Source organism: Anabrus simplex, chromosome 1 (assembly GCF_040414725.1).
Source record: "Anabrus simplex isolate iqAnaSimp1 chromosome 1, ASM4041472v1, whole genome shotgun sequence".
NCBI lineage: Eukaryota > Metazoa > Arthropoda > Insecta > Orthoptera > Tettigoniidae > Anabrus > Anabrus simplex.
In genome coordinates this window covers 1,168,759,270-1,168,785,258 of record NC_090265.1, presented here as the reverse complement: position 1 = coordinate 1,168,785,258, position 25,989 = coordinate 1,168,759,270, and the positions used below count along the sequence as shown (strand labels likewise).

The following is a 25,989-nucleotide window of genomic DNA, read 5'->3' as shown; positions in this document are numbered from 1 at the left end:
CCTTGATCATGGAGTTTTTAATTTTTTTAAAAAAAAGCTAACCTTCTGGTACCACTCACCAGTGTCATGCACATCTCTACCAAGAAGCTGCGGAGATAATGAAATAGGAATACTGTTTAGACAGGAATGAAGATGGGCTATAGATTAGCAGAGTTTGGAGACCATTACTCTGTATTGACAAAAGAAGAATGTCTGCACTGGGTCATACCGCACAAGTCCTGGAAATACAAGTCTGAGAGATAGGCAGACTAGACCTCTTGCTGCTATGAAAGTTGGGCATTCTCCCAGTTCTTCATGACAAGGACTACCGAATAGTGGTAAAAATGTAAACTGCCAACATGTTTATCATGTAAAGATGGCTTAATATCAGTCAGTTGTGACTGGCTGTGTTAGCATGCACTAGTATAAACTTAAAGCAATTTGTACTACCACAGATAATGTTTCATGAAGAATGAATACACAATTATGACTTTTCAATTGATTCTCCATTAAGATATTCATTTGTTCTTATTGTACATTAATATTAATGTCCTTCCTGTTATATTACAGAAAGTACTCAGCAGTACACGCTATATCAAGAAGAGTACAGACTACCGTTTTCTGAAGCCGTGGTTACAGGAGGGGCTTCTAACCAGCACAGGTGAGCAAAAACATGATATATATTGAAAAGGAAGGGACACTCTTCTGTTGTGTTGTCAGTATAAACTTTTGACAAACACAGACATGTCCAGAACACATGAAGAGAAACTTTAAATTAGGTTATTCAGAGCAAATTTTAACCTGCTATCACTTGCACATCAGTAGGTCATTTGATCACTCACATTGTTAGGTGGAATCTAAAAATGCAATTTTCTTATAAAACATTAACTCTGTTATGTGTTCTCCATTGCTTTTTGCTTCACTTGAACTCATATAGAGGTCAGAATTTAATATATTACATTAAATCCCATAAAAGGTTGCGCGTGAGTGGGATTAAATATATTAAATGGTCAGAGATCCAGCATTACTGTTGCACGTAGTACCATACTAAAAAAACTCAACAGATGGCAGTAAATGACACTTTTAGGTCTGGCTGAAAGGGGAATTTTTGAATAGAGTTGCATTATCTCCCTGCTGGATTTGTACACGTTGTGAGAGGCTATTGTGTTCAGTCAGGTGTGCATTGTGTGTTTTGAGACTGGCTTTTTGTGATTTATAGAATTATATTTTGCAACATGTTTAGTAAGAAGAGGGCCAGTGAGCAAGAGATTGCTTCAATTTTGGACTCCACGGATGTAGATGATAGTGATTTTTCATTTGAAGAGTCTGAAGATGGAAATTCAAGTAGTGAGTCTTCTCAGTGCAAGAGCAACTCAGATGCCCTGGGGAACAAAACAGCTGGCGAATGGACTGACTTCAGTAACATAGACCCAGGACCTTCAAGTACCATTCTGATATATAATATTAACCAAGGACTGATTCTACCTTCATATTTTGACATGTTGACTGAGCCTGTAGAGTACTTTTCACTATATTTTGATACCAAAACCTTTGGCATACTTCACCAGAAAACCGTAATTCAGGGAAACAAACAGAAACAACAGGCAACACCGTAGCAGTGCTTGAGGCATTAATTAAACAATTATAAAATAAAAACATTTGGAACATTAAATAAAATTTATAATTGTTAAAATCATATCATAAAATCAAAATTAAACAGGGTAAAATACACAGAAACAAACAGCTGGATGTTGACAGCAGAAGGAACCCTACGAGGTTGTGGATCGAAGGACGTTTGTGGCCGAAACTTTTACCAAAGGATAATTTAGTTAATACCTACTTATAGTTAATATTTATTTATTTATTATAAAAACATTAAACAAAAAGAAATAAGGAGCACTACTGGTAGCATAAACACAAAAAGAAATACCAACCCTAATGAAATGAAGTTGCATTCAAGAAAATTGCAAGTTGTAAATTTGAAGTGACCACCTTCACCAAAGAAATAGAATACAGGTCATACGAGAACATTTTAAAATTAATCCGAAGAGGTCACGCTTAAAGAAAAAAATAATTAAAGTTACAAAACTATTAGAAAAAATTTTCAGCTGGGAGCTTGCATCCGGGAGATAGTGGGTTCGAACCCCAGTGTCGGCAGCCGTGAAGGTGGTTTTCTGTGCTTTCCCATTTTCACATCAGGCAAATGCTGGGGATGTACGTTAATTAAGGCCACTGCAGCTTCCTTCACACTTCTAGGCCTTTCCTATTCCATCGTCACCGTAAGACCTATCTGTGTCGATGTGATGTAAAACAAATTGTAAAAAAGGGAAAGCTTACCTCGTGCCAACATGAATATGGATGTAAAACCTCCTTACAGCATCGTAAATTACAATTGATTTCTGATAGAAAGATTGGTGGGTAAACTCCTGTGACAAATTAAAACCTGAAGTGAAATAAAGTTAAGTTACATTAGGAATTTAAGATTTGCTTACCCCAAGAGAAGGCAGATTTCCCATGGAGCAAAGAGCTCCTGGACAACACGTCCAGCATGCACTGAATGGTGCAACCAGAAATGGCACAGCAAAATTAATGACCAATGACCACACAGGAGTGACCTTTTGATTAATTTAAACCAATCAAATTTAAATGTTTAATTTGACACTTTTTGTCTGGTCCTTTTAAACTTCTCGAAGCTTGTATCATATGCAAGTCCCAGAAAATCTTCTTGCAAGATTGTAAAAAAATATGTTGATATCTTCCTAGTCAATTCTATAATATTTTACATCCAATTAGGATGAAACTTTACACAGATATAGACATATTTCGACCTGGCTTTGTTTCATCCGCATGATCCTCATGATGAAAATCATGCATTTTAAGAAAAATCTTTTTACCTAACATTTCATTTTGTGTGTCTGATGTTTTTAATTCATTGTATATATATCTTACTGAGGATGACCCAATGTCGGGTAGAAACAGGTCTATGTCCGTGTAAAATTTGTCTCAATTATAGTATTGACTAGGAGGATAGCAAGATAATTTTGTACTATTTTGTAAGAAGTTCAACCGTCAATGGATCAAACATGAGACACATAAGTCCCAGAAATATCGACACGTGTGGTAGAGCGTGTCCCACAATTTTTGGCGACAACATTTAATACAATTTTTAAAGATCCAAAAAATACTTAAAGAAGGCCAAATAAATATATAAACTCTCGCACCACAGGTCACAAACACCTCCAACTAGAAGATGTAGAATCGAAAGTTGGTCATCTCGAACACTATCTGATTTAAGTGCTTTGATTGGCATAATATGGGCGTCCATCCCGTTCCTGAGACCCAAGACTATTTTTCTTGGGCATAGGTAGATAAAATTTCTTTTCTTCGGCGATGTTTTCACCTGTGATGAATTTTTGCTCCTCTTCTTGGAATCTACATATTTTATCTATGCGGAGGTACGGTAAATAAACCACTTAGAAAGGAGGAACTTACACAGGTTTTAAAAAAAGAATAAGGTAGAAATGTATGCATTTTTTTAATCACTTGGCCCTACAATTTCAATGGATGAGACTACAATCTCGTTCAAAGGTAGAAAGTCTTGTCTTGTCTTGTCTTGTCTTGTCTTGTCTAGGTTATTTGATGGGCTTCGCTTGGGAGCGGTATACCCAGCCACGTTAGAAAGTCATATAGTCGGTCTTGCTCTAAGCGATTTGGCGATATGAATCAGAACAAACGAGGAACTAAGGAACGAGTTGCGGCTGCCATCTCTCGATTCAGCTTTCGATTCACAAACGAGCATTAATAGTTTGATTTTGTTCACTGAATCATGATTCCATCGTTCAGTACATTGATTCGTTTATTATGAATCACTCGTTCAGAATCTCCCCATCTCTGTTTCCCACTATAGAGTCCAAACACTGTGAATCTATTCCCAAATGGTTTTTGGAGATGGTCTCTGATATTCCCACTTGATGTATGTGTAGTAGAAGCCACTTCTTTCGAATAAAGCCATGTAGAAAACGTGCCAAACCACCAGCTGATAACTACTGTAGCGTATGTAACGAATTGTACTCCCGAAATGTAATTAGTGACTGGAAGCATTCTTTTGATAACCGCGGCTGCTGAAAGCCAGACCATTATTTTTATGTATACTTCATGCTTGTTCTCAACATTCATCACAGCAAGATTTACCTAAACAGCTGTAAATGAGATAAGATAGACCGCATTGTTTAGGTTAGGTACCGGTATGCTATCGCCCAGATAGGGCCAGAAGTCTCACGGCGGAATAACAGGAAGGTTTGCTGTATTTATGTATGGATATCTACCGGAGTGGCGGTAATTCGTGTTATCATCATGATGATTAATTTCGTACGTTCGTTGTCTCCATTTTTAAATTAACGCATACCTACCCTAGTATGTTTTGTTTGGCGTCTCCAAAACCGTTAAAAGTAAGCGGGAACATAACATTATTATTATTATTATTATTATTATTATTATTATTATTATTATTATTATTGTTATTATTATTATTATTAGGTACATTGGAAAGTAAAACAATCGTTATGATGAGTAGTTTTTATCACAATTTAAACCTTTTATATGCTATTTGTTCGGGGTGTCGACCTAGAAAGATCTTTTGCCGCTACTTGCACAATATGTGAGGAACCTACACATATTTTTTAAATGGCGGAAGTGTAAAGTGTTGAATGTGAGGAAAAGAACGTTAAGGATGACACAAACACCCAGTCCCCAGTCTAAGGATATTAATAATTTACAATTAAAATCCCCTGACCCAGCCGGGAATCGAACCGGGGACCGCCGGGTGATAGCCAGACGCTTTGCCTCCTACACCATGGGGATGGACCGTTTTAAACCTACTTATCTCCAAAAAGTACCAATATTGATCCGAGATATTAAACGATCACCTGTTAATGATCTCGCCTGCTATATCAATTGCAACAACCGTGAATATTTCTCAACTAAAGTCAGTTCGTTTCCTCATCCCGAGGTGGTGCAGCTCCTTTTAGAAACTCCCCCCAGTAGATGGGAGTTACATGTATCATTTTTACCACATATTAAAGTTCCTGGCATTCGTAAATCTCTGGCGGTACGGTACCGGGAATCGAACTCAGACTCCTGAGAGCGCCAGCTAATTGTGCTAACCATAATGCTGGCGGACATTCTTAACTACAGAACACAGATATATAGCATGACTGATGCATGCTTGCAATGCGCGGGTCGGACACGAAACTATTCACCTATTTGTGCGATGTCATCAGAGCTGCAGTAGGGCTAGACTACGGAGGCGGACATTTCTTAACTACGAAACACAGATGTACCGCATGGCTTTAACGCCTGTTTTTATTGCGTGGGTTGTACGGACGAAACTATTCACGAATTTAAGCAATGTCATCAGCGCTGCAATAAGACGTGTACTCGCTTCGAAGCGGAATCGTTGTTCTTCTTTGACGAATTACGTTGGGGGTTTTGTAAGTGAGATTTATGTTTTTCATTTTCTTCGTCTCGAAAAGCCAGGCGGCTCTAACCCCTTAAGCGGGGAGCTCGGTTCACACTAGCTCACTCCCAGGTGGGGAGCGATTTCCCTGATTGAAGAAAATATTTAATTACTTGATTAAAAACAGTCTTAGACTAAAATGAACTATTGAAGGGCCAAAAGAGAAATATTTACTTGAATATAATATATTTCATTGTTGAAAAATTCGATTATTTTAATTTTTCAATACTTTGTGCAAAAACGTACTAAGTGCTTTCACACTGTGAAATCGAGATTGCTTCTTCCTAACAGCAAAACTCTGGTCTTTGTTTATACAGTAACTTTCACCTGAATATTTTAGGCAGTTTAATATCAATCTCTGCCTGCAAATAAATGTTTCTGCATATGTAAATTGTAGATTTACAAAGTTTACATGTACTTAAAAGATGTACAATGGAATAAATTATAATACTCACGTATTTTTCTGTTATGTTGGTTAACGCTTTCGAGGGATCAAGTTTATATCGCCTACCTACAATTCATAAGTGACATAAACGGACTCTATTACACTACTATACAGGTAATATTTACAGTATTTACAGTCTTCACAGTGTGATGTCTTTTACAGCTGTTCATTATGATACAAACGAAAGCAGGTCATGTTATATAACCTGTCTCGCCTTCGCATAATTTATATAATTCCATTCCGAAACGTGATCGTTTTCTTGTTATGTAAACTTTCCACCCTAGCCACCCTTTCCATAGGAAGAGGTTGTCATCAATTGACATTTTGCCACCAGGGATGTAAGCTTCCGTAAATGTTGCTAACAGGTGGTCAAATACTGGATTTATCTCGTATATTTTGGGAGGAAGTTGTGCATTATTCACCTCATTGTCAGAGATATGTGAAAAGCTGTGGAGGAAAATCTAATAATAATAATAATAATAATAATAATAATAATAATAATAATAATAATAATAATAATAATAATAATAATAATAATAATAATAATAATAATAATAATAATAATAATAATAATAATAATGTTATTGGCTTCACGTCCCACTAACTACTTTTACGGTTTTCGGAGACACTGAGGAGCCGGAATTTAGTCCCGCAAGAGTTCTCTTGCATGCCAGGAAATCTACTGACAAGAGGCCGACGTATTTGAGCACCTTCAAATACCACCGATCTAAGCCAGAATCGAACCTGCCAAGTTGGGGTCAGGAGGCTGGCCAGGCCACTCAATCTGGCGAGAAAAAATTCTCCTCTGTGTCATCAGTTCATAGAAAGTAGGCGTAGTGAACAAGCGATTGAGAGAAATAGTGTCCTAATTTAAGTTTCTCTACAATCCCCTGCGGGAACAGTATGGCCATAAGAAGCTTTATTTCGTCCTTATTTGTCCGGACATGGTCTTGATCTCGATTCTTTCCTTTTGTCTTACTAAACTGGGATTTATGTGCGATTTCCTGCTCGGCATCGTTTGTCTGTTCAGCTATGTTCTGGCATATCTCGTCATAAGAAAGGAATTACAATATTTCGCTCAGTTTTGTTTTCCCTAAAAACACTCTTTTTACATCACGATGGAAATTTGGATCAAAGCGAGAATTTCTTTGTCCATTTTCAGTATAAGTTGACGAAGAACTTGCAATGGTTGGATTGTAATCAGTATTATCGTCACAACTGTCACTGTCATGATCGCTACTTGAACTGGAATCGAACACGTGTTATCTCTTTTGCGACTGCTGAACATTCACATCAGATACGCCCAAATCCTGTATATTCGAGCTTGCAGTACTTTTTCCAGGTAAATTCCTGTCACTTTCGAATTCCCCTTCGGTAGAACTTACTTCACTAATATCACAATTCTCCCTACTAAATTCCAACATTTTGTTTATCATGACCCGTAAATCGTCTTCCTCTAACAGTGGGGGCCGGTTATTCGTTATAGATATTTTAGCGGAAAAAAAATGTAAGAAAAAGGATCGAATAGAACCCTGGTCTCAGCAGTTTGGCCGGAAATCATGAAATGGGACTGTATTACGTATGCGTACGATAATAAAATGCTGTGTAACTCGCGATAAACACACACTCCAGTCGTGAATGATGAACTCAAGACTGGAGATAATAAATCAGGTCACAGTTCTAAAATGTCATCAGAGAAGTCTGTTCCGTGTCATAATCTCTAGAAATCCCTTCTACAGCAATATTATTACATCCAAGGGACGATTAGGCGATGAGCTAAAGCTTCAGCGCGGAGCTATTAGGCCTTAGGTCGTTCTTGCCCGGACTCAGCTGCGTTCTTTACGTTGCAACTTGTGGATGACACATTTGTATTCGGATAACATAATTGAAAAAATTTACGTCAGAGGGCAGACTCATCCAGAATACGCTGCTAAAAAGGAAATAAACCTCTGCAGGCAGGCAACTGAGAAAAAAAATATAATTCGAATCGGCGGATATATCCGCGTTCCCCACCGAACAAGCGACTTGTAGCCGCGGATCTCGCCCACCGAAGGGGCTAATATACAAGTAAATACGGTACCGGTACCTCTCCATCCAGCAGTTCTTGAATTTTTTCTTGCACAACCTTCTAACTCTCTTATTCTCAACTCTCAAGGTGAACTTGTTACACGAGTGAGATATCTAGCTCGGGCCTAACTACAGAAAGCAGATATAACAAAGATTCCTAGAAAACTATTTAGTTATTTATCATTGAACCTCCAACAATCTTATAAAGATAATTTATGAAAAATCTCTTTGTCCGAACCTTGAGATCTAAGCCTACTATAATTAATAAGAAAATTCAATTTATCATATTCTAAAACAAGCATTCAGTCTTCTCTCATCCTCACTCCATACTCATAATACCTATTTATAAAGCTTAAAATTGTCTATTGATGAAATATCAGTAAGCTAGTCAGTGATCAGTAGGGGTAAATATTACACACTGCCCTCAGATATGAAAACATATCTTCATTAGGCTATATTTCTTATTTGCTTGTCAATTTGTTAATGCTTTCAAAGAGGGTATTTTCTACTTTCTGGTGTCAGGCATGATAAACCATTCTGCAAGAGTGTACTTGAAGTTAACGTTGATCCTTTAAATTGTAAATTGAAATTAAAATAAGTTCCTTAATGTGTACAATTTAAATTGTGTGCTAATACAAAATTATTTTAAACTTTTAGGTAGTAAGTGGCACACACGTCGCAAGATATTAACTTCAGCTTTCCATTTCAAGATCCTGGGGGATTATTTACCTGTGTTCTATAGGAACAGTATCATATTGGTGGAGAAACTGAAGGAGCACATAGAAAAACCTTTCATTAAAATAAACAGCTTCATCACTCTTTGTACCCTAGACATCATTTGTGGTAAGTAAAAGAATAATGTATAATGGAAAATAACATATTAGAGTAGCCTACATGAAGGGAAAATGAGATTATTGTACCGTTTGTTCTTTTAGAAGAAAAACTACATTATTAGATATTGAAACGGTGTCAGAACTCCATAACACCTGGATTGGGGAACATTGGAAGAAGATTTCTCTTCATTGATGATAATTTATGTAAGGCAATTACAGTATGTTCCCGTTGACTATGAAGAGAATGACCAAGTCGGGTGATTCCAATAAACAACAAAAACTCCCTAGGGGGTAGTATTTAGTGGTTGCTTAAAATAACACCACGACCACCAACAACAACAGCAACAACAACAACAGCCTACAAGAAGTGTCCCTGTTAAGTCGAGCAACCCAGCAGAAACCTGGGACAACGACCTGTGATCAGTGCTGGAGGTTCCAAGGCTTTTACAACCTTGGTAGTATATAGAAGCCAGAAAACACCTTGAGGCAACCTCTAGGGCTAACAACCGTAGTTGCAACTTGGATGCATACACGTCCAAAACAAATTCAAGTCAAGAAGCATGATGGCACAACTTTTCAAGAAAGTTACCCAAGGGGGTAAGTTTTCAGACGAATCCCTCATAAAAGTTGTGGCACACAAGTCTCACTCAGGGAGACTCAGCATCAAACAAGAGCGTCTCATTGCATCCTGGGCCGTTAAAAACTCAGAGCCAAATCAAAAACCTTTCTTGCAACATTCAACATACAGTCCCTTACACAAACTGGCAAGCTGAAAACTCTCACCAAAGCCTCCACACGAAAATGAAATGTCCATTATTACCCTACAAGAAACATGGCACCCAGACAAAAAGATCTTATAATCCAAAGGTTATCGTTTCTTCAAGGGCAGAGCTCAAAGAACGGATCCTCATTGGATCTGTGATGCTTGGAACCGCATTTGCCATGAGAACCAGACGCCTTAAATCAGTCTTAAAACCTGGAAGCAGTGATGACAGATTATCCATATTAACACTCAAATGCTCCAACAGGACCTACGCCCTAGTTAAAGCACATGCCCTATAAATGATAAAAACAGGTCTGACCCAGACAAAGTGGACAACTTCTGAGACCTACTGGATGAAACACTAGCTTTAATTCCCAAATACTTTGTGAAACTTATTATGGGTGACTTCATACGATATAAATTTCATCATGATCTGTATTGAAAACCATTCACATTTACAATGGGACCGGTTTCTACCTCAATATGGGTCATGGTTTGACATCATATTAAATGATATTGAATAGGTGGATCTGCATTTTAATTTCTTATTACTATGGGTGACTTCTACACCCAACTCGGTCGAGTTAAAAGCACATGAAAATTATCGGCAATTACCTGCCCACAAAAGAACAAACAAAAACAGAAAGAGATTGTTCTCCATTTGTAAAAATCACCAACTGCAGGTCATGTCAATCCACTTTTGCCATCTACCCAGAAAGCAGACAACATGTTGATCTCCCATCCAAACCATTCGAGAGTTCCAAATAGATCATGTCACGATCTCCAGGAGAAAGAGCCCTGAAATTATCAATATCAAAGCAAAAAAATATAGATGTGGCCTCTGACCACATATCTATAATCAAATTCAAACTAATGTCTGCAAACACCAGAAAGACCCACCAAAAAGATCACATACTTTAACAACGATAAACTTTGACAAAGGGTCTTGGAGTTCCAGGAAGCGACTGTGACTTTAACAACATTAAAATGCACCTGATTGAGGCCACCAAAGAAGTTGCAGAAATGAAAAGAAGCAAAAAATATGTCTGGTCGAATGATACCTGTGAATCAGTACTAAAGGCTCGATGCATGGAAACCTTATTACTTGACAAAATTGGAAACAAACTGGGAAACCTGCAAAATCCAATGGGCCCAAGCAGCTAAAGTGATCAAAAGAGAAATGTAAGTAGAAAAAGTCGCTTATTTAAAAGAGAGTCTGTAACTATACAAATTATTATTATTGTTATTAACAAAAATGTGCACAATGTGCAAAATACAAAAACTATACTACATTACTCTAGTCCTAGTTTTGTTATTGATATTTGTCTTTTACTGCCGATATTTGCATGATATCATTCACAGTGTTCATTGCACAATTCACACACACAATTTTCATTCGCGTGATTAAAACACTTATTTTTGCAGAACTTGTGATGAAAACCATGTACTGCATATCGCGTTATTACGTGTCGAAGCTCATAATTTGCTTGTTTCCAATCATCTGTCACTATGGCGTCTCGTAAGTTATGAGTTTCATTATGGTCCGTATTGACAACTGATCACTATCAAAGGGTAGAGAACGGTCCACCTAATTCAATGCCATAAGCTTCTATATCGTCTTATAAAACTGGGACTAGTTTCATCCCCATATACAGGGTCTTTTTATGGCTCGCTCTGCGGCACCACTCAGAGCATGGCACGGCTGGCGCAATCACACTCCGTCGCTAGCCGGTATAGTGCGCGCTTTTCTTCTCTACTATTCAGGGTAATTCACACTTATAGAAATCCATTTCTAGTGAAACTATTAGTCTAAAACCTACCCGGCATTACATTTGATGCTCAGAATGTTGTCCCTCAGCTGTCAAACACGCCTGAAATCTCGTAAATAGGTTTGCAGACACTCGGCGAATCTCAGCCCGTGTGATGTTCGAAATAACTTGCGTAATGTTCTCTTGTAGTTCTTCTCCTTTGTGAGGGTTCTTCACATACACGCTTTCCTTCAGCATCCCCCACAGGTAATAATCACAGGGATTTAAATCAGGAGATCTAGGGGGATAATTAACCACACGATCTTCGAAAACTTCCCTATTACCTCCATAGAATGATTAGCAGTGTGCCCATTGCATTTTCTGACGTATTCCAAAATGGTGTCAAGTAAAGGTATGGACCACACAGGCCGGAATTGTATGCAAGAGAATCTCAAGATATAAGTCTATTAGGAGGCCATGACTTACTTGAGACGTACAATTTTAAAAGGTTGTGAAGAACAGAGCAGTATCACTTAAATTGTTTCGAAAACAGGTAAAATATTATATATTATTATACACACTTACTAAATTGAACTGAAAGCGACAGGAAGCAAATCATTACCATTACGTCGGAAAGAAGAATAATTGCGATTGTAATCGGAATTTCAGAAGTATTACTGCTTCTAAATAAGAATATTCTGCAAGATACTTGCTATATGTCAGTAAGAAGCATAAGGACGGCGTGAAATAGGAATATTTTATTTAAATACGTTCGCCAGAAGAGCTGATACATAATGTAGCAACACATCGGAGCTCATCATCGAGAAGTGTTGTAAGAAGAGAACAATACTCACGAATCATTTCTTGAAAAGAAGAATTAAGGAATAATTAAGCTTTCAGAAGATAACTAATTTAAAATCACAGATACTTCTAAAACAAGGTCGAAGATATCAAAGCAAATATAGATAATTGATTGACCAAAACACGAAAAATAATAGAATACTTAAGAAGAGAATATTATTTTAAATAAATTTTTAAAAATTAACGATTACTTTTCGAATTTCTTTTATTGTATTGTCAGCTGCAGTATGAATAAGATGACTTCTTGCTAATTTCGAGGTGGACCGACCTGGAGGTGTATATGATCCAGTCAGTAGACCAGACCTGTTGTGAGAGGAGGATTCCAGCCAAACCGCAGACCGTGGCCAATCGTCACCAGCGATGTGACGGAGAGAGAGAGCTACAGAGACGGCTTACTTGATGAATGACGAGATAAGTTTTACTATAAATAAATTATTTCTTAATTAAGCTAGGCGTATGTATCTAATGAAATACTAAACACTTTATTAACCATCATAATTAATAAAGATACAGCACACAAATTGTGCATTGTATAAACAAAGTTTGTCATATGTACTGTCACTTTTCACTATTACAAAAGTTCACAATAGATAATCCCCGGTTTTTGCATGTGATTACGTGATATCGACTGCAATGCTCATTGCACAGCTTGCAAACACAGGTTTCGTCGGGGTCATGGAAGTACTTCGTATTGCACAGTTTATGGTGATACCCATGGACCGCCATCGAGTTAACGAAATGTCGCATGTCTTGATTAGTCTTTGTCCATGTTCTATTCATCATCGCCTCCGTTGAGTAGAAATCGAGCCAAATTTCTTCCCTCTTCTTCATTCTGTCCTGCATTAATTTTTCCCAAGCATCTGTGGATGGAAACCCTCGCTTCATTCGGAGGTCCTCGATGAAGAAGGTTTCCTTTGCAAGCTCATATGCAAGCCTTGATTTTGTTTATTTTGATATTCCCAGTGTAGCTTTCAGGAAGCGCGACTTTACTGCTTCAATTGTGTTCAGCTCAGCCATCCCATATAATGTCCAGTCCATATGTGGCAATTGGCGCAATTTTCGCATCGAAAAGTTTCATAGCAGTTTCTAGTGAAAGCTTCGTAATTGTTTTAATATCATACATTGCTTTGGTGGCCGCTGTTGCTCTAGACTTTATGTGAATTCTATAGGTTGTTGCTGTTGTTTGCATGGTCAGTCCTAGATACTTAAATGTATTGACAGTCTTGAGGACTGTAGATCCTAGGTATATCCTGTCACTAGCGGCCTCTCGGCCACCTTTCCGAAATGTCATTTTCACTCTTTTCTCTGTGTCAATTTTCATCTTGTTATCATTTGCCCACCTGTCTAGATTGTCTACAGCTTTTTGCACATCATGTAGGTAACTTGATCCTATCCGTCTGCATATAAGTATATTTTCAAATCCTCTATTCCTTGCTGAATAACCTTTACCACATCGTACGTCGCAATGTTAAACAGCAAGGGGCTTAGTGGGTCTCCTTGGAGAACTCTGTTGGTCTGCATGATCAATTTCGAAGCCGCGACTTGGTCATCAATTTGTGTGTAATTTGTCGTCAGTATGTTACTTATCAGAGTCGTGAGCTTGTCTTTCCCCATTATTGCTTCCAGCTTCGCGGTCTGCTTAACGTGTCGAAAGCTTTTGCATAATCAACAAATACTGCATGGAATTTGCCCTTGGATGTCTGAGGGCTTCTTCAATGTCATTGTGATGAGGTTGTTAATGGCATGGAGGGTGCTCCTTCATTTACGGAATCCAAACTGTTCCTCTGGGAGTTTGTGTTCTACTGCGTCTGCAACTCTTTTTGTGAGAAGCTTTGTCATTATTTTCAGCATGCATTTTTCTATAGCTATTCCTCTATATGAGTTAGGGTCTGACTGGTCGCCTTTTCCCTTGTACAACATTTTCATAGTCGAGGTTCTCCAAGAGGTTGGGATGTTGCATACTTGTAGACAGAGGTTCATTAGGTTTGAAATCACCGATAATAGTGTTTCTGATGAGTCTTTTATGTGTTCCATGTATATGCCATCGGGTCCTATGGCCTGCTTATTTTTAAGTGACATAATAGCTTCGTACACCTCTTCCTTTGTGAACGGGTCAGTTACTTCTTGGTAGGGTCCTGTTATCGCAGCCTCAGTATTGACGTCCTCATCAACATTTAGTATATTCCTAAAGTGATCTTCCCATGTATCCATTTCTATCATTCCACTGCTTTGCACTTTCCTAGGCTTTAATGCTACAAACGGGTCCTTGATGGCATCCTTCACGATTTTTATCACTTCCTTTTCTATATGTTCATTTCGTTTTACCGACAGCAGTTTCTTGTATTCCTTCCTGATGACGATATATTGCCTTATTGTCTCAATGCTCTTGTTTTTCTTTGCTGCATGCATGGCCTTAATAGTGCTCTTTCTCTTCTTATAGCAATCTTTATCGAGTATATTCGCGATCTTCTCTTACGCTTATACACAAGTGCTGATTTGATTGTCTTCTCCAGGGATAGTACGGCTGCATCTATGTTATTATTCTTTATGTTCGTTTCAAGTTCTTTCCGTTCTTTGGTTTGTTGTTTGAGTACATTTTCATTTATCTGTCTTGAGGTTTTGGCATCAGCATAGTTCTCTCTCTTCTCTATTTTTGAGACATTAAAATGCGTCGAGACAGGACAGTGTTTTCTTATCATCGCCTGTTCTGTAGTGAAACATACGGAGTAATTTATTAGCTTAATGTTTTGACCTTTGTAAAATATTAAGTCTATAGTACTGCTCCCTGTATATTTAAGGTACGTTCTATTTTCGAAGTTGTTAACAAGGTTGAAACCTTCCTCAGTCATCATTTCCAGAAGCTCTTTCGCTCTATGATTGTTGTTGTCAAGTCTGCAGTTTAGATCTCCGGCAAGTATTATGTCTCTGCCCGGAGCTATTTGCTTTATGGAGGACATGATGATTGCTATTAGTTCTTCAGTGGGTGTTAGTAGCCCTGCGTACTGTATATTGCTATCACGGAGATCCATTTAAAGTTTATTATCATTGTATCCTGTTCTTGGTGTGTACTTCAAATTTTACCTAGTCTTGGTTTGTAGTAGCATGTTGTTGTTGTTGTTGTTGTTGTTGGAGAGGTTATGGGCTCTATTATTTCACCCAGCCACTACATTTATTATCGTGATATTACACTTATAATGCGAAATCACACGCAATTATTCACACTACGAAGGTCACACGCAATGAGTCTCACTACGCAGGTCACAAGAATAAAGTTGAGCATCATGTCTAAGTACACATCTTAAGTAGCGCGTAACATAACAAAGGAAGTGCGTAGAAGTAAAAAACAGTGGAAGCAGGAGTATGTAACCGTGCGAACAATAAAAAGACAGTAATTTACAAATGAATATGAGAGTCATACAAATATTGATTGATAGCATGTATTATAGCAGGAGACATATCGGTAAGCAAACAGGAGACATTGGTGGGGAGAGCTTTCTGAAGACTGATAAGACGAGAAATAAAAGCCGGACGAAAAGAATCATACACAGGGCATTGGAATAATAAATGATTTACATCACCACTCGGAGTACCACATAGACAGGAGGAGTGGGGGGAGAGGTTAAAACGATGTTTATACAGAGGAGTAAGGGCATGATTAAAGCGAAGACGAACAATGTTGGTAATGTGACGGCGAGAATAGTCACCCTTCAAATACCAAGGATAGGGAGGAATACAAGGCTGAATATTGTAATAATAGCGACCTTTATAAGAAGCTGATCGAGTCAGATCTTCTTGCCACTGACGATAAGCGGAATGTTTAAGAACAGGGTAAAAATCGGGTAGAGGAACTGCAATTTTAAGTAGGGATTTTCCATCACGAGCAGCTCGCTAAGCGAATGAATCCGCCTGTTCATTCCCATAGATACCTATACGACTAGGGATCCAGACAAAAGTGAGAACCACTCCAGATTGATGCAAGAAATAAATTAGACTTTCAACATGATACAAATACCAGTTAAAAGAAGGATGAGAGGACATGAGCGACTGAACGGCACTGAGAGAATCCGTATAAATAGCTGCTTTAGGTATAGAATGTTGCTTAATGTACATGAGAGCTTGACGAATAGCAAAAATTTCCGCAGTGTAGATAGAAAAGTTACTGGGTAAACGATAGAGTTCAGCAACATTGGTATTGACAATATAGAACGCTGCTCCAACACCAAAAGAGTTTTTTGAGGCGTCTGTATATATGTTGACGCCAGAATCACTTAGAGCAAAACGTAGTTTTTTAAAAGGAGGGCCAGTCAAAGAAGAACCAGGAATAGAAGAGGAAAAAGAAGATGTAGGGGAGATAATGATAGAAGGGACAAAAAATAAACAGTCAAAATGTACTGAATAAAAGGGAGAAGAAGCATTGCGTAAGATAGTATTTTTATAGGAGAGAAGAAATTGATATGCATACAACAAAGCAGGCATCTTACGACGGCGGGCCTGTGAAAGAAGAGAGTATTCATCTAATAACTGCAATTTAGGAAGCACTGGGTGTTGAGCCAGGGCAAATCTTTTAAGTAAATATTTAGATGTTATCATTTTACGTCGAATTGAAAGAGGGAGCTCACCGGTCTCGACAAGGAGAGCATTAGTAGGGGTAGACAACAATGCTCCAACACAAGTTCTCAGGGCTTTAAATTGCAAAGTATTTAAGTGGCTAAGAAAAGAATCCGGCGCAGTATCTATAACATACGCACAGTAGTCGAGTCTAGAGCGAATAGTAGCGGAATATAACAACTGAGCTGTGCCAGGGTCAGCACCCCATGATCGTCTAGTAACCGCTTGGAGAATTTTAATATGCGTATCAGAAGATTTACGTAACTGAGTAATATGATGTTTCCAAGATAACGAGCGGTCTAGCATGACACCAAGGTATTTATGGGAGGAACAAAAAGGAATGACATGAGAATCGAAAACAAGTGGCTCAGAGTTAAACCTACGCTTAGAGGTAAAAACATATCACAGCATTTGGAGGTGGAAAGATGAAGACCTTGGAAAGTAAGCCATGTAATGACTTGCTCCATTAGCTGATATATATAGTGACGACACACATCGACATTACTATGAGAATAATAAAGAACTATATCATCAGCATAAAAGAGAATGCGAGCTTTTTGTGTAACCAATTGTTCAAGATTACTCATATACAGGGCGAACAGCAGACCACTTAAAATGTCTCCCTGAGGAACACCGACAGATGACAGACGACATGGAAGAGAAGAATAAGCGGATTTAAGTGAAAGTTTCCGATACGTAAAAAAATTACGCAAGATATGGAGAAAATGAGCAGGAAAACCTTTCTGTGCGAGTTTAGTCCAGAGAAGATGAAGTGGTATGGAGTCAAAAGCTCCTCGTATGTCCAAAAAAATAGCAATAAGACAATCCTTGCGAATTTGCGCTAATAGGATATCTATTATTAAAATGTTAATAGCATCTTGAGCACAACGACCTTTAAAGTAGGCGAATTGATATTTGGGAACCAAATTATAATATTCAAGAGACCACAGGATTCGTTGAAGGATAATTTTTAAAAACGTCTTGCGGATACACGAACCAAGGACAATCCCTCGAAAGCTGTTAGTGTCAGTGTGAAGTTGACCAGGTTTGGGGATATGCACCAAAAATTCATTCCAAGAGGTAGGGACAGAAGTAGTGAGAAGTATATTATTATAGAGAGCTAATAAAGCTTGTTTAGCACGTAGAGGGAGGATCCGGAGCATATCATATGATATATAATCAGGGCCTGGAGACGAACTCTTTGCGTTACACAAGGTGGCCTCAAGTTCAGAAAGGTGTATAGGTTGGAGTAATACAGAAAAGCGGGAAGAGCATGGAGACAGGGGGATAATAAAGTCTGGCACAACATAATAAGGAGTGAGTGAGTTGAGAAAGATAGATAGAATCTGTGGAGGGGTGACAGAGGGTGGAATGTGTTGTTAATCTCGGGTAAGTGAGCGAATTGCACTCCATAAATGAGAATACGAAGTATGAGCGTTTAGGGAGGAAATAAAGGATCGCCAGGCAGCACGGCGTTTAGAAAGAAAAACTCGTCTAGCGTAAGCAATATGTTATTTAAGACGGAAATAATGATGGGGGGGCTAATGTTTTCCTATATATCCGGAATAAGCGACGTCGTTTAAGAACCAGATTATGGCACTCTGTCTCCCACCATCGTAAAAAGGAATAGGGACGAGAAGAGTGAGAAGAAATAGGTTTATAGAGATGGTAAAGATCGAGATAATCTTGTATAAATTGAAAGAGAGTAGAAAAGGACAAAATAGTATCAGAAATAAGCTCAATACGATGGGTAACATAAGAAATAAAAGATATTCTATCAAAGTGACGGAGGGAGCGAACATTACTGATACATGTAGGAGTGGAAGAAGAACTAGGAAACCTACCAAGACCATACGTAAGAATAATAGGGAAATGGTCGCTAGAATGTGTATCAGAAAGACGATACTAAGTTACAACCGAAGCCATTGCAGGACGACATAATGATAAATCCACAGCACTGGGAGGAGAGCCGGGGGGAGTGAGGCGCGTGGGAGAACCATCGTTTAAAATGACAAAGTCGTGCGGTTGTGAAGCAGTCAGGAAATAAGAACCAGGGAAGTATCACTACTGCTTCCCCACATAGAATGATGAAGATTGAAGTCCCCTAAGAGGAGAAGCTCGTTATGAGAAGAAAATTGCTGCAAGAATCGACACCATTGAATATGAGAAATAGAAAGATCTGGAGGGCAGTAAAGGTTAATATTGGAAAGGCGATTATATGAGATACCGATAGCAAACGTATGGGGTAGACAATACGAGATATGAAGACATTGATAGGATAAACTATGGTGAATAAATAAAGCAACACCACCGTGACCAACACCATCACAACGCTCAACATTAAAGCCATTTAAATAAAACTCAGAGGATGGGGAAAACCAAGTCTCTTGTAAGGCTATAATGAAAGGGGAAATTTCGTTTATCAAAAATTGTAACTCATACCGTTTACAAGGAATACTCCTAGCATTCCACTGCAGGATACGTAGCATCTAAAGAGAACATAGTGTGCACACAGTCACGAAGCTTATAAAGTGTATGTGCAACATGTGGCTGGTCCCCTAATAATTGAATATGTTGTAGAAATAGTTGATGAATACCACTTTGGAGATGCGCCTTTTGGCGTAGCACAGGGGAACTAGATGATTGAGAAGGAGCTGAAGGTAAACACTGAGAATTACGGGACGTAGACGGAATCGGGGACGGGGAGGATGAAGATGAAGTGGATGGAAAGACCGAGGTATGTGAAGACACTGGAGTGGGTCTGATGAGATTAAGATACCCAGACTTATCAAAACCAGGTTTTGGAATGGGACGGGACTCTTTCATAACCACCTGAGTAAATTTACGTTTCTTGGGGGTTTCCACAGGTGAAGAGGAACTAGTAGAAGGAAGAGGTGGAAAATGATGGGTATTATTGGACATGTCAAATTGGGTCGAGGGTTTTCTAGCAGACGCCTCGGAAAAGGATGGATTTTCTGTAGACATAAGCTTTTTAAGGGCAGTTTGTTGTTGATGAGTAGGGCAGTTTGATGAGCCAGTATAATGTTCCTGCTGACAATGAACACATCGGCGAATATTTTCCTGACACTCGGATGTAAGGTGATGTAACGCACAATGCCCACATCGGGGTGACTTAGCCATGTAGTAGCATGAAATACCGCGCATTGGTCTCCCTCTTGGTCCTTGCGTTGCTGGTAAATGTTGCGCATAGAAGTGCTGTAGTTCAATGGGTTTGGTAGATAAAGTCTCAAGTAGTATGAGAATATCATGTGATTGTAGAAGGTTATTGTTTGTCAACTGTATGGCGCTCTTCAGACCTTCTACGTTCCATAACAAGATGCGAAGAAGGTTAAGCTGGGAGTTTGACTCCTGTTTCTCTGGAGCGAAAAAGACGGCATCGTCTCACAACGCCTTTAGGCCAAGCTTCTGGAGCGTACACCTTCCCCATTTCATGTAAAAGTATAACTACTCTTAGTGCTTTAAGTGAATGATTAGTTTGTAATTCTTCACATTCAATAATATTTGTCACATTTAACTTGGTTAGGTGTCGCTTTACCATTTCTACAGTGGTATTATGGTGTAGTCGCCCTATGTATATCCAAGCTCTGGGTTCTGCTGCTTGTAATTCTGTTTAATTCATCGTGAGGTACTTTTCGGAGTTGATTGATCGTGCATCTGCTGTTGTCAAGATTGTCGGCTGTATGTTGGAAGGCGTTGGTGTCTTTTGTGTGGATCGTGTCTCTTCCATGATTTCTTTTTATGTGCGGCTGAGGTGCGTTGTGATTTCCATGGATGGCATGTTTGAGGAAGTTGCTTGATCCGCTTCTGTGTTCGTTATGAACGAATTATTACCTCGAATATCGTTCAAACTATTTCGATTGACGAGTTCAACCTTATGGATTATAATTCTCGTGTTAATTTCCTCATGTATCTAATATGAATTATAATAAGTGTGAGATACTTAGAAGTGCAAATGATACAGTGAGGTTGTATGTGTATACATATAGTTGAATCAAGACCGACTACAATATATCAGACCGTAATATCAAAACCAAGATGGTGGACGTCGTGGGCGCAGTAGCTGCCGACTGATCAAGGTTAGGGTAGCACGCAATAACTTCATTTCGACGATAAACCAACTCACGATTTTCGGAGATGGAATTTAGTCCCAAAGGAGTTCTTTTACCTGCCAGTAAATTTACCGACATGAGGCTGACGTATTTGAGCACCTTCAAATACTACCGGACTGAGTCGGGATCAAACCCGCCAAGTTGGGGTCAGAAGGCCTGAGCTTCAACCGCCTGAGCCACTCAGCCCGGCGTTACATTAAATTACTTGTGTTGATACCACCGAAAGAGCTACACAATATCTGGTTCAATCCGCCAGAAATTAAGAAAAGGTCACGTACATATTTTGCAAACGGTGGTAGGATAAATGTAACATCATAAGGAAAATCACTGTTGCGCCTATGAAAACGCTTCGCGAACAAGTACTCATCACATATAATCAACCAGAATCACGCATATTCTGCTAGAATAGATGGACAGCCCCACAGCAAAAGAGAAGAAGCTGATTATTTCGAAATTTCACTTAGTCAAATAACGTTTTCTCTTAGATTGCACTTCGCTGGATAGATGGAAATACATTATAAAACTGCTAAAATGATATTTATAACATCATTTTGAATGTTTAAAAATAATTTATGGTGCGAAATTCCTCAATTTATTCACTCTCATAAGAACTATGAGACATAACGTGTTGTCTTAGTTTCGAAGTGGTGGACAATTTCTAATGTTCAACACTCGATGAAAATGAAGTACACCCGAAATGATTATGCCAGCCCAATGAACATCCCCGGTGATGTTAAGCCTTCCTTACTGGAAACTCTTAAATCGTATGTTGACATATGATATAGTAGCACTTCCAACCATGATGGTAAACTTAGAAATGAAGCGCTCAAACACTAAAGATATAATAGGATTTTCCCCATTGAAGAACATGAGTAGAACAACTCTATTGACTCTAAACAGATGTCTTTAAACTACATGGGCGAGCTACAATTTGGTGTAGACTGCTTGATAACAGATATCCACAGCATGAATCGGAAGGTATTGGTACAATAAAACCCTTGAGTTACAAACAAAGCTAATCCCTGCAAATCCCCCTGTGGGTGGGGCGGTAGAATAACACCCTGTATCCCCTGCCTGTCGTAAGAGGCGACTAAAAGGGGCTCCAGGGGCTCTGAACTTTGGAGCGACCACGGGGCCCTCAGCTGAGTCCTGGCATTGCTTCCACTTACTTGTGCCAGGTTCCTCACTTTCATCTATCATATCTGGCCTCCCTTGGCCAACACTTGTTCTTTTCAGACCCCGATGGTATTACGTATGGATGCCTAGGGAACCTTTCATTTTCATGCCCTTCGTGGCCCTTGTCTTCCTTCGGCCGATACCTTCATTTTTCGAAGTGTCGGATCCCTTCCATTTTTTCTCTGTGATTAGTGTTATATATAGGATGGTTGCCTATTTGTATTTCCTCTTAAAACAATAATCACCACCACCACCATCCCTGCAAGTCACTATTTCTTCTGTGTAACAGTGTTCAGATTGCTCCATCTGTCACACTATAAGTTTTGTCATACACCAAGATCTAGCTAAATGTTACCGTAGGCAAGCACAGATTCTTTCAAAATACAATTAGCCTACATCTAAATCACACGACACTTTGAAGCACATAGGCACTGAAGGAACATCACCATATCAATTATCACTATCTAAATGAATTTTTTTCGAGGAATGCGAATAGGTCAACCATTTAGAATTAGAAAAAATAGTCTTCCCTAATCTCAGACTTACTCCCAGATGACATATGCACACTACTGTTTTGTAGAAATATTCACGAAGTATGTCCCTAATCCACTTCTCTCTTAATGTTTTATTCCTTAGAGAACTTAAGAATAGATGTATGAGAGGCATTGCCATAGTTCGATTTAAATCTGGTTCACAACACGATCAAAACTAACATATTCGGACATGACTGCGTATAATTCCAGATCCTAGTGACCAGTGACTCATATTAATACACTAACAGACTTATATTATACATAGAAACTAATACTTATCGTCAACTTACATGAAATTACTCCAATTGAATGAGAAAACTAAAACGAATAGGCTCACTGTTATCGGTTGGAAAGAGATCTTCCCTAACCACAAATTTTGGTTACACACATAGCCTACGATAGTTTGGTCTTTGACTTCCAAATTTTCCCGGTGAATATTCCTTATCCATTTCTCCTGTAGAGATCTATCTTCAGGGAATTTAAAAGCTTCAGCAACGGAATAATTAGATCTACAACCACGAACGCAGCAGGAACGACCCATTATGTGCTATGTTACAGCACGATAATATAAACACTATTATACATCAAAAATACCATCATATAAATTTCTAACAAAACACCATACTGATAAACCGTTATAGATTACTATTTTACCAAACATATACTTTATACTTCAATAACTCGATCAAAATAACACTCTTTAACAGAATGTAAACACAGATATGAACCAACTACATGTCTCAAACGCTTGCCCACGATGTCGCCATTTTCCTCCTAATCGATAGTAACATTAAGGTCTGATATATTGTAGTCGGTCTTGGTTGAATCATACTATACTAAGTTAACAGGTAACTAGATCGATATTTCGAAAGAAATGGCTATGCATAAGTCGAGTGCATAATCGTAGTAATTGGATTACGAGAAAGAAGGTAGACTATCGAACAGCTAAATATGAGTATTTGCTTCGTGAAGCCATTCTGGTTATGATTACGTCACAGATGGGTGATATGAGAAGAAGTAGGATCTACACGAGTTATTCCTTGTCAAGTCACGTCACTAGATGCAAGAATGAAATGTTAAGGTTAAGCATCGGCGAGAAACGAAATGATCCATAGGCTATAAGGGAATATTAATGCAAAGGGGAATGATACGTCTTAATAAATGTATTTATTTAGGAAGAGGTTATGAGATATGAAATGCGATATTGTTAATGATGCTATTGAATTGATTGAATGTTATGTAGTCGAGAATGGAGTTATGTGAAGCCATTTGAGTAAGGTAATGTGAAGTTTAGTTGTAATAAGACCTAAATATGGTTGGTAAATGTTGAAATATTCAAAGAAGGATCAAATAAGCAATGCAAGTACAATGAAGGACATACGTCGAAAGAGTAACATAATACAAGGTATGAATGGCGAATACATGTGTATAGTTAAGATTAAAGGGTTACCGTAATGTCAAATACAGCTGTTGATGTTAGGAGATATTCGTAACATATGGCATGTTCTCGTAATGTATACATTGAGATATATATATTAAGTCGATATAGCCATCATGAACAACGTAGGTGAATAATATCGGGATATCATAATGGGAATATTTGCGGAGTCACTTGAATAAGCTTGACATAATAGATATGAGCCTAGTGAATGAACGTATACATATTGAGCCAATGAGTAGCGAATTAAGAACTATTTAGTTAGAAATGTTTTGTAGGTTATTTTTATATATTTGAGAGGTGATTAATAATTTATTTTACATTTAAAGATGGTAGGCTAGGATAATAGGAACCTAGATTTTGGTAGGCAATAGGGGTACTAACCTTAGCCCGTCAATCGTCAACAAAATTTTCTACGCCAGTGAATGAATTAAAGAATAAATTCAGACAGCAAGTTCCAAGTTCCAATTTTCAATTTTTAACGAAATGCTTGAGATTTAACTTCAGTGTTGTAATGTTATCGATATGAATAATGAACTTTCTTTCACGTTAATTATTATTATGGCAATTAAATAATTGAATTAATTGTCATACAAGATGGAATGTTAGAAGATTCAGGTTCATTTCAGAATCAATGATTTCATTTTTTAAAATTAAGCCAGCGCTGACTTATTTGAGATGTTATGAATAATGATTGATTTTAAACACAGATGAACGAATTTTTAAGATAATTTGAGTTCTCTATTCTTTCATTCATGAGCAATTTAATAAATTTCTTCTTTTAATTTATTTTTAATTAAGTGAGTTATGATTTGTAGATGTTAGCTGTAGATTGACTTAGTTATTAAGGTACTTTTCATGCGATTTACTTCGAATCTTGCGATGAATGAATGATTTATTTGAAAAGGTGGTAGGATGGAGACGTTCATCGGTATTTATCGCGTGCAGTCCCTGTCTTCTCTTGGAACTCACGTTAATCTAAACCATTTTTTTTACGAAGAATTGCCCTGAGACAACATTCGGCTTCCGAGAAATTTTTACTGGGTCGTACCTGGACGCGGGAAGGGCGTAGTAGTGTGTGCCGTCGCATTATATTGCATAAAGTAACCATTACTCTTTTCTTCTTCCGTCAGCTCTTGAAAGAATGGTCTGAGAATGAGGTCTATATATCGATCAGCATTTCTTGTTTCACGGAAAAATATAGGCCCTATAATTCTGCGAGCACTTATTGCACACCAAACGCCTATCTTTACATCATGAAGTGGACGGACATGCAGCTGGTGGGGATTTTCTGCACACCAGTAGCGATTGTTTTGACTATTTACATAGCCACTTAAGTGTAGCCATGCTTCATCACTATTAAAATAAAGGTTCTGGGTCAACATACCCATCGTGAACTGACTGAAGCAACCAATTACAATACCGAACCCTGACGAAACTGTCAGGTCCTTTTAAATATTGGGTAGCAGTGGGCTTTACAGTTTTACTTTAAACAGTTTTGTTGCTTTGTGGGCAGAAGGTAATGACACATTAGCTTGTACGGCGAGACGAGACAGGGATTTTGTTGGAGTTCTTTCCAAGAGAACTCCTATTTCGTCAAGCTTTTCCTCTGTTAAAACGGTTCATCTCCTGCGTGATTTGTTAAGAATGGACCCGGTGGTGCGGAACTTCTTTACTAATTTACGTACCAAACTCCTATGGGGAGGGAGGATGCCAGAAAATTTGTGAATGAATCGAAAGCGGCATTCTATACAAGAAGAATGCTTCGCATACCACAACACAATGAATACATGCTGTTCTACTGTATACATCACTTGTTAAACGCAGAATTAATATTCCTACAGAAACTATGCTATTTTAAAGTGAACACATTGAACATGCTACCAGTACCAC

The 25,989-nt window shown here is 38.3% G+C and overlaps 1 protein-coding gene across 2 annotated transcripts in view; it reads left to right on the top strand.

The window, feature by feature from the left end:
* Positions 1 to 25,989, top strand: part of LOC136858150 (cytochrome P450 4C1) — a 332,613-nt gene that overhangs the window by 90,425 nt on the left and 216,199 nt on the right. Inside the window, exons 3-4 of one of the 2 annotated variants that reach the window (XM_067137476.2) lie at positions 550 to 640; positions 8,664 to 8,849. In XM_067137476.2, coding sequence (XP_066993577.2) covers positions 550 to 640; positions 8,664 to 8,849 — 277 coding nt within the window. The remainder of the gene's footprint in view (positions 1 to 549; positions 641 to 8,663; positions 8,850 to 25,989) is intronic. The other variant, XM_067137477.2, reaches the window with a different exon arrangement.